Source organism: Geotrypetes seraphini, chromosome 6 (genome assembly GCF_902459505.1).
Source record: "Geotrypetes seraphini chromosome 6, aGeoSer1.1, whole genome shotgun sequence".
Taxonomy (NCBI): Eukaryota; Metazoa; Chordata; class Amphibia; order Gymnophiona; family Dermophiidae; genus Geotrypetes; species Geotrypetes seraphini.
Window position 1 is genome coordinate 144142440 of NC_047089.1, and position 10556 is coordinate 144152995.

At 42.7% G+C, this 10556-nt stretch overlaps 1 protein-coding gene across 1 annotated transcript in view; it reads right to left on the bottom strand.

Moving 5' to 3' along the window:
- AFF3 (AF4/FMR2 family member 3) overlaps window positions 1–9747 on the bottom strand; it is a 568800-nt gene extending 559053 nt beyond the window's left edge. The window contains exons 1-2 of the mRNA XM_033950007.1: window positions 9722–9747; window positions 9102–9222 (exon numbers count right to left, since the gene is read on the bottom strand). Coding sequence (XP_033805898.1) covers window positions 9102–9222; window positions 9722–9747 — 147 coding nt within the window. The remainder of the gene's footprint in view (window positions 1–9101; window positions 9223–9721) is intronic.
- Window positions 9748–10556: the final 809 nt, after the last annotated feature.

The window sequence follows — 10556 nt, forward strand, 5'->3', positions numbered from 1 at the left end:
AAGAGAGAGGAAAAGCCTTTTTTATTTATTTTGTTAATGTAAGGTTGTGTATAAAACTGTCCTACAAACCCACATCAAATCCTCCCCCTCCCCCTTACCAGTTCCTGGAAAAATTTGCTTCTCTGAAAGCGGTCCTTGGCATCAAAAAGGTTGGGGACCACTGCTCTAATATTAGTGCTTTCTATGCATATTTGTGCTTTTGATTGAGTAAGTAAAGAAATAAGGATATATCAATTAAGCATGAACTCAACATGTACCAATATTTTTCTCATGTACTATTCAGTCTAGTGAATTAAGGATAATATATATGTATTAATTTAGGATGAATTCAATTTGTAAAAAAGTTTAATTGAATGTTTTGGGAGGATTTGAAATAAGTGAGATTAACTATGATTAAATGGATATTTTGTGCACGTTTTGTAAATAGTTTGACTAATAATAGTCTTTTAAAACAGTGTTCTTTAACCACCAGTCTATGGACCAGTGCCGGTCCACAGAAATTTCCTGCTGGTCCACAGGGCCAGCACGTGCATCAGGCCCAAAACAGTGTTCTTCAACCGCCGGTCCACGGTGCGATCGATGCGGCGTTACCTTTGAGCCAGCTCCCTCTTCCTAACTGATTCCGTGCACAAAGCCACGGGCATCCTGCGCCTGAACCGGAAGCCTTCTCTCTGACGTTGCAACATCAGAGGGAAGGCTTCCAGATGAGGCACGGGACGTGCAAGGTGCAATTAGTACTATTATGGGGGCGGGGTCTGGAGTGGAGATTGGGTAGAGATGGGCGGGGTCTGGCCCACGACTTAGCCCAGTGTTCTTCAACCGCCGGTCCACGGACCGATGCCGGTCCACAGAATAATTATTTTATTTCTGCCGGTCCATAGGTGTAAAAAGGTTGAAAAACACTGTTTTAAAACATATAGATGAAAATGATTGAAAATGGTATTCAGAATAAGTTTATTAAATCGAATTATATTTAAATTGTATAATAATTAATTAAGAAGTTTTTGATCATATAATATATATTTGCTGACTTTATATCCAACATTTTTAATTAATTTAATAATGATTTTATTGTAATTGTAAAATCAGTAGGAAGCCTCAACACACTTTAAGGGTGTGTATGATGCATGTAATAATGGATTTGAACACATTTTCTTTGTATTGTGCAGAGCTCCATAAGAACCCTTGAGAAAGCTTTTTTGTGGTGAAACGGGTCCCGTCGGGGCAGGCTAGTGAAAACAATTTTTTGTTGTGATGTTTTATTTGAATTGGTTCATTGAACTATGAAACAATAAGTGTTAAGCAAGACATCAATGAGGAGGTGAAAATAAGGGTCAAGAATATACATTACCCGCTAAGCGTGTGTACTACACAGTCGATGTGGAATTGAGTGGGTGTTTGAGACCCTCTAAATCTCTCTCCTTACTGGACACTCAGAAGTGGGGTGATTTGCCATTGTGGATGTTTCCAGTTTACCTCACTTTACCATCTTCTACACCTTGTTTAAAAAAACCCCACCCTGAGGCAGGCTGTCTACACCGTAGGCATCTGTTGCGATTGAGGAAGATGCTTAGGGATGCTTAAGCTCACCCAAGGCTAGGCGTTGGCTTGGTTTCACCTGAAAATGGCCTTGGGCAAGCTTAGGCTGCCCTACACATCTCTGTAGGGCTGCAATAGGCACCTGAAATGTAAGCCAACAAAAAGCTGGTCTACATTTCAAATAAATGTGGCTGCTATGCTGATTGCAGCAAAGAAATCTCACTGCTTCAATCAGCTGAGTGACCACTGCAGGGAACTTGCCCCTCGTGAAGTTGGGCAGCAGGAGGGATGCCTACTCCTTCCTGCCAGAACACTTCCTCCAAACATCCCCACCCAACCGTGTTAGGCAGGAGGGATGCCCAGTCTGTTCTGCCAGAATACCCCCGAAACACCCCACCCCCCCCAACCACTATAGCAGGGGTAGGGAACTCCGGTCCTCGAGAGCCATATTCCTGTTGGGTTTTCAGGATTTCCCCAATGAATAAGCATGAGATCTATTTGCATACACTGCTTTCAATGCATATTCATTGGGGAAATCCTGAAAACCCGACTGGAATACGGCTCTCGAGGACCGGAGTTCCCAACCCCTGCACTATAGGAAGGAGGGATGCCCAGTCCGTTCTGCCTGAATACCCCCCTGAAACACCCCCACCCAACCGTGTTAGGCAGGAGGGATGCCCAGTCCGTTCTGCCTGAATACCCCCCTGAAACACCCTCCACCCGGTGACTGACTGACCCCCCCACAAACCCAGTGACCACCCCTCCACCAGCTGAGCCCCCCCCACCCACCTGGCAATTCCCCTAAAGAGGAGACCACCCCCCCAACTCCCCCCGTACCTTGTAAACAGAAGGTCTGGCCAGAGGGAGGTATACACCCTCCGGCCGGCAGGCCTGCCACTGGAAAATGGCGGGCCTTCCCCTTCCTGGTGCATTCTGGGATGCACCAGGGGGAACCTAAGGCCCCGATTGGCTCATTGGAGGGGCCTTAGGCACCTGGGCCAACCAGAGTCTTAGACCTCCTTCCTAGTGCATTCTGGGATGCACTGGGAGGGGTCTAATACTCCATTTGGCCAGATACCTAAACCCCTCCCATGGGGGATCAACAGGGGGGTGGGGTCAGCAGGTGTGGGGAGGTTGGAAAGTGGGGGGAGGGTGAGTCAGTCGCCAGGTGGGGGGAGTGTTTTGGCAGGAGGGAGTGGGTATCCCTCCTGCCTATGGTGCTTGTGGGGGTTTTGGGGATATTCTGGCAGGATGAAGTGGGCATCTATCCTGTCTATCGTAGTTGGGTGGGTGGAGGGTTCAGGAGGGTGGTCTGGCAGGAGCGAATGGGCATACCTCCTGCCTATTGCGGTTGGGTGGGGAGGGTATTTGGGGGGGAGTTCTGGCAGGAGGGAGTGGGTATCACTCCTGCCTATTGAAGTTGGGTGGGGGGTGTTTCAGGGGAGTTCTGGTAGGAGGAATTGGCCACTCCTCCTGCTGGCAGATGCTTTGAGGGGGTGGCAGGAGGGAATTGGCATCTCTTCTGCTACCCAATTGTCACTGAGCTGATCGTGGGAGGGAGATTGCCTTGCCACGATCAACTCAGCAGCAACATGATTCTCTAACTGGTGCCTGTGACATGGATGCCAGTAAGAGAATCGGGGTGGTTAGGCGGGGTTAGGCGTCTGTCTGTTAGGACAGGCATGATTCTATAACGTACAGATGTGATTCTATAAAGAACGCCTGTGTGCAATTCTCAAAAGCCGCTTAAATGACTGCTGAGACTGGGCGTCCTATACAGAATCAGGCACTTTATGCATCCCTCAAATATGTTCATTCCCCCTCCCCCCACCGCTAATAAAAAAAAAAATACCCTGACGACCTCTGAAAATTTGGGGTTTTCCTGCCACTATTGGTATTCCTGTGCTTCTCTTCCAGTGCTTTGGCATTTTCCTGCCAATGTTGATGTTGTAGCCCTTTGGTGGTGCTTTGGGATCTGCATGGTAATATGGTGTCAGGTCAAAAGTGCGCCGGGACAAAGGCGCGAGCAGACAACTGAGCGCAGCACGGAGGTGCACGCCGAAGAAAAAGACTGTTTTTAGGGGCTACGACGGGAGGTGTGGGTGGGGAATCCCCCACTTTACTTAATACAGATCGCGCCGCGTTGTGGGGGGTTTGGGGGTTGTAACCCCCCACATTTTATTGAAAACTTAACTTTTTCCCTGTTTTTAGGGAAAAAGTTACATTTTCACTAAAATGTGGGGGGTTACAACCCCCCAAACCCCCCACAACTCCGCCGCGATATGTATTAAGTAAAGTGGGGGGGCTCCCCAACAATACCCCCCGTCGCAGCCCCTAAAAACAGTCTTTTTCTTCAGCGCGCGCCTCCGTCTTGCGCTCAGTTGTCAGCGTGCACCTTTGTCTTCCGCATTACTGTCTATGAACCTGGTAATATTGGTGCTATTCTGCCCTTCTCTTAGTGCCTTGGGATTTTCCTGACAATGTTAGTACTACTTTGCCACTTTTCTAGTACTTTGGAGCCTTCCAAACAATGTTGGTTTCATTTTATCATTCTCCCAATATTTTGGGTTCTACCTGCTGCACTGCCCTTCTACCAGAGCTTGGGGGGCAGAAGGGGTGGCTTCAGTTTTACTCTTTGACTGCTTTCTCCCCCTTGCAGTGTTTTGGAATCTTCATATCACTGTTAGTGTTTGAGAGGAAGTGGCTGCGTCCCATAGACTTCCTTACAGAGTCAGAACCACTTTAAAACTTAAAGTCCTGCACTTGAGGGAAGTGACACAAAAGGGGTGAAGCCAGTAGAGCATGGTCCAGAAAGTATAAAAATTCAGGGCACAGCTAGGGTAAGGGGGGCCAGAGAAAATCAGCAATGGCCCAGTGCATATGTGTCTAGCCTGTGTCTGTGAACTGCAATCGTGACAGCCAGGTAGGCTAAGTTTAACTTGGGACCTTGAAGAACTATATTCTTGGGCGGCTGGAGGCAGACTGGTGATTATTGTTGACTACCATATTGTATGTTATTGCCTGCAGGTGCAGGATCATGGGAGGACTTTGCAAAGGAACACTCATAACAGGCAATTTTAATAAAGTATTGTTTTCATTTCCTCTGAACCCGCTCTGTGGCTGTACTTTGTCTGGGCTCTTGGTTCTCCCTCGCTCACTATATCACAGTGTCCTTTAGTCCTTTGTTGGTTCTGGGAGGGTCTTAATGCCACGCTTGATATTTTAAAGTGGTATTGTGCTTGTGGCAGATACCTGCTGTGTGTTTTATGAAAGCTTGATTAAAAATGAATGGAAAATCCTATTGTCTGAGTTCAAAATTGTTTTCATCATTGACTTTAATGGGCCAAAATATGCTGAATGATTTGGCATCCAGAGACTCAACAATTGGGTGGTTGACTCAAAGACAAATCAAAGAACAGAAGAAAAGCCGTACTGGGTCAGATCAATGATCCATCTAGCCCAGTATCCTGTTTCCACAGTGGCCAATCCAGGTCACATGTACCTAACTAAAAACCAAATAGTAGCAACATTGTATGCTACTGATCCCAAGACAAGCAGTGACTTCTCCTATGTCTGTCTCAATAGCAGATTATGGACTTTTTCTCCAGGAGCTTATCCAAATCTTTTTTAAACCCATCTATTTTAACTGCTGTTATCAAGTACCTTTCTTATTTCTAATCTTAATGTATATTTTCTGTAAACCGCTTAGAACCTAACGGATGTAGCGGTATATAAGAAATAAATTACATTACATTACATTACATTACATCCTCTGGCAATGCATTCCAGAGCTTAACTATTCTCTGAGTGAAAAAATATTTACTCCTATTACTCCTGTAATTTTATCTAGTGTTCCCTAGTCTTGATAATTTTTGATAGAATAAAAAATCAATTCACTTGTACCCATCCTATACCACTCAGGATTTTGTAGACTTCAATCATATTTCCCATCAGCCGTCTCTTTTCTAAGATGAAGAGTGTCCTAACCTCTTTAGTCTTTCCTCATACGAGAGGAGTTCCATCCTCCTTTATCATCTTGGTCACTCTTCTCTGAACCTTTTCAAATTACGATATATCTTTTTTGAAATACGGTGACCAGAATTGAATGCAATACTCAAGATGAGGTTGTACAACGGAGCTATATAGAAGTATTATAATGTTCTTAGTCTGATTTACCATCCATTTTCTATTAATTCCTAGCATCTTGTTTGCATTTTTGACTGCTGGCGCACATTGAGCAGAAGGTTTCCGTGTATTGTCTACGATGACACCTAGAGTTTTTTTTCTTGGGCACTGACCCCTACAGTGGACCCTAGCACCTGCTATTATTTAGGTTATTCTTCCCAATGTGAATCACTTTGCATTTGTCCATGTTCTGCCCCATTTCATGTGAGCAGTTTCTGGTATGAGAAATGTATCTAAGGTGCTTGTTTTAAGATGTGTAAACTGAGAGTGTTCTAAGGATTCAAGCTCTGAAGGTGCTCGACTGCTCCCAGTGGTTTGGCTGCTGCCTGTAGCTGGAGCCTGCCTTATCTTCAGCCTCTGTAAGAGAACAGAATCTATTTTGTTGGCAGCACATGGCTGTAGGAAAGCTTAGGACAAATATTGTCCCCTCACCAGGTTTTACCCTTTAATCCTGAGAGCCAAATACAGCTTAGGTTCAGTAACTAAGTCTGGCGCACAGTGTTATCCCCCACAAGGTATGTGAGTATATTCCCAGCTTCCCTGTGTATAGGATCTGCTGGTTGAGTGTGAAGATTCTGTTAAGTACTGCCTTGAGATTATCAGCACTGTAAGTGTTAATTCTTTGCATTAAGTTTTTAAAGAAGTTTGTTCAAAGAACTAGAGAGTCTGGTTTGATGACACTAAGGCTACAGGGCTAAAGAGTTTAACTGGCTGGGATCCTCAGGGCAATAGCCAGCTTTCACAGTCCACATTAAATTTCATCCGCCATTTGGATGCCCAGTCTTTCAATTTCCAAAGGTCTGCCTGCTCTTTTTCAGAGTCCGCATGCATTTTAACAACTTTAAACAGTTTAGTGTCATCTACAAATGTAATCACCTAACTCGTCATTCCAATTTCCAGGTCATTCAATAATATGTTAAATAGCGCCAGGGGAGGGCAAACAGGGCAATTGCTCTGGGTTCCACAGCTCTTGAGGCCCCCGTGGACTGGCATGCCTTCTCCAGTCTGACATTGCCCTCGCCTTCCCTATCCCGCTGACAAACTGACCGTGGAAGCAATTCTGAAGCACTGCCTGTGGCTTCCTCCCTGCTTTCCTTCTATCGTGGTCCACCCCCAATGACTCAACTTCCTGTTTCCTCTTGGGTGGACTGAGTCCACAGCCCTGAGCATCAAATTTTCTTCCTGCCTTCCCCCATGCCCCTTGCCTGATGCAAAATAAAAATAACTAAGTTGATTGGGAATTCCAAAGCCCTGTCAGCTGAAGACCTCTTCAATGAGCCCATTAGTCAGAATTCTCCAAGCCCTGCATCTGGTGGCAGCTTGGTAATACTTCTGCTAGCTGCAGAGCTTGGAGATTTCTGGCTTCCAGACCAGAGGAGGTGGTCTTCAACTGGCAGGGCTTTGGGAACCGTACCAGCAAGAGAGGTGACTAATTTTAGGAGATCTTGGGTCCAGGACCCCTGTGTGTTCAGTACAAAAAGTGCATATCTGTTTTTATTTCTCTTGCTGAGTTTAATGTCTTTGAGTTCTCAGTTCTGTATTTGGTAAAGCTCTGTCTGTGTTTTGTGTGTGAAGAAGTAATTTAACATTGTTTTTATTTGTGATAGTAATGTCAGAAGATTAGAGGGAGGGAACATGGAGAAGAGGGGATCAAAGTCCCCCTCCTTAATTTCTGCCTACGGCCCCAGCATGTCTAAAACTGGCCCTGGGTCCCAGTACAGATCCCTGCAGTACTCCACTATTTACCCTCCTCCAAATTCCAATCTTTAGTTATTTATGTTCAATTCATACAGTCTGATCCATCATAGCTAAGAATTAGCTGTGTAGTGCTGTATTTAACTAAAATAGTGAGAATAACAAAGCATGATGAGCTTTCAAGATGTGTAATCAATAATAATTCTTATGAAATATAAATTTAAAAGAAGATCCTACAAATTTAACTACTGACTGACTGAATTATCTAATACCCCCCTCCCCCCCCCAAAAAAAGAAAGAAATACCTAGTAGTGCTGTGAATGCAATACAGGTTCAAAGATTTTAAAAGTTTATCTGGATAATAACTCAGAACAACTGATCAGCACATAAATACCCTTCCTTCCTCAAGATCTCATCTCAAACTAATTGGGTTAAATTTGTAGCTTCAGGGCTTAGATATTCAGATTTTCAAAAAATCAAGGACTACAGATTGAATGAAAAAAATTATGGGACCCTTTAGCTAAAGGGCATTAAGAACTAATGCATTAAAGCATTCTGCATTATGTTCCCCTATTTTATGTGATAACCATGCATTATTTCAAAAAATATTTTTTGGAAGGTGTATGTTAGGGGTGAGGAATGAGTATGCAAGAGTTATTCAGCTAACATGTTCTCATTAGTTCACACTAACTCCCCCAATTCTTTATATGGTGCCTAAAGTTGTGCATGGACATATATACGCGTAGCCAAAGTATGCATACAACTTAATTGGCCTAATTGGCAATTAACACCTCATAATTGACACTAATTGGGACTAATTAAAAGTTACACACACAACTCAGAACGCGCGATTCTGTAAAATGTATGCACCAGTTGCAGTATGTGAATTTGAACAGAAGGCGTGGCCTGAGGCAGATTGGGCATATTTCTAAAAGTTAGGCACGTTGTTTTAGAATATGCCCTTAAGCACGCATAACTTAGGGGCAGGTATTTAGGCCTGGTTTTAGCTGGCCTAAATGCCTAAACCTAAGTTATATGTTGCACACTGGTGCTAAGCACAATTCTATAAAATGTACATGCTCCTTGTAGAATCACACTAAGCACCATGCACTAAATATAGAATTATGGCACTAAACGCTTCCTAAATAGGAAGCGATAAGTTCTCCCATTATTTGCAGTTGCCATTCGCTAATGACAGCATCAGCACAGAGCTTGAAAAAAAAATTAAAAGTCAGATTTTACTGTTGCATTACATGAGCTGAACATGCAGGGAAGTCCTGTGCTTAAATGTGCTGAGCCCATTTTTAATGCATTTTAGTAAAAAAGCTTCTATGTGCGTTACTGAAAAATCTGTGTACTAATTGAAACTCAACTGCTTTGAAAGTATTATTTTTATCTACACAGCTTAGGTGGAAGATTCCAGAAATTTTATTTTTGTTTAGGGCTGAAAGAATGTTTTTCTAAATGTCTTATATCTTGACTATGACTCCTGTGTTGCTGAATGAATTTTAAAATATACATAAATGACTTCTTATATTAGCATTGGTTGAAAATTGCTATGCATTTTGGTGTTGAGGGTGTTAATGCATTTGCTTGAACCTATTTAATCCATCTTTTTGTTTTAACCTAACTCATAATGACCCAAGGTTTGCCATGAAAATAACAAACCAAAAATCATGTACCTTATATGGTTCGCTGAAAAGGGGATAATCTGCATTATCCTCAATTTCATTCTGAAGTGCTTCCTGATTCCTTCTTTCCCACTCTTTCCTCCGCAGTACATTTCGGTCCTGCTCATAGACACTGCACCAAGAGAGAGACCAGAGAGAAAAATGGCATAATCAAAATGAAACCCAAAGCTTCCTTAAGTGAAAGGCATTGATTTGCAGAGACGATAAAGATGACAAGAACATGAATCACATTAATACTAGTCCAGTGAAAACTGAAGCCCCTGAATGTGTCAGTACTTCCTTCACAAAAAGAACAGACAATTATATTCCTCAGAAAAACAGTAAAAGAAAATAAATAGATAAAATAAATGGACCCTGGAAAAGCTTTAAGCCTATTCTGGGCTCCTTTGCCTGAATTGTGACAGAGGAAGCATCTAAGCAGCACTGGCAGAAGACAGAAAATTATCTTATGGCATCCAGCAATTTTAGTGATATGTAAATAGAAATTATGAACAGGCTTCCACTGGTGACTTATACTCAGAGTGATATATGAAAATGTTCTTTTTTGCATAGCTGAGCTTTTGTAGTGATTCTTTCATTAACTAGCTCCCTAAAGAGCTGTTAAAACCTACATGCTCATATGGGTTTCCACAGACATGCTCTATCTTCTGATCTCTGTTAATCAGCCAAGTCTTCAAAACTAATCCCAAATCAATTCCTCCTTTTTGGGCGATTTGACACCAGCACAACTTACAAGCATGAAAAATGCACGTAGGCTGAATCATGTTACTGCATCAATCAAGTGTGATCTTTTAGAAAAGAAATTAAGGTATAACCAGAAACAACAACAAAGAAGATAAATAGCAAGTAACTGAACTGAATATTTTATACTTGCTGTTCTTTGCTACATGAAGAATTCTTTTTCAGTGTCATCTCAAAATGCAAAGGCAGGGCTATCTTCTTCAATCTGTTTTTATGTTCCATCATATTATTATCTAAAATAAATCTTCTACTTTAAAAAGTGATTTTGGCACCCCATCTTTCCCACTCAAGTACTTTTGTTGCTGGCAGTGTGAGGATCCACCCTTCTAGCTATGCTGCTCTACTGCTAGTATTACTATTTCTCCAATTCTGGCATCTTAGGCAACTGCTTAGGTTTGCCTAGTAACAGGGTCAGACCTACTGTTCATACTTTAAACCTGATTGGCTAAGAAGCTAGCTCTTGCCTTATTTGTACCGATTCCACAATATTGTGCTCAAGAAATATTAGACTTTAAATTAGCTGCTAATTATTCTGTACTGGCATGCCTTTAAATTATTTTCAAACAAAAACATTAAGGTACCAGTGAAACTAGCATGAATGCACAGACAAGTTTTTCTTTTCTTCTGATTACTTTCTGTACTCACTGTGTACTTTTGCTGACTGCAGTATTTTTTTTGAGGCTGCTTTCAACTCCTAACTCCCAC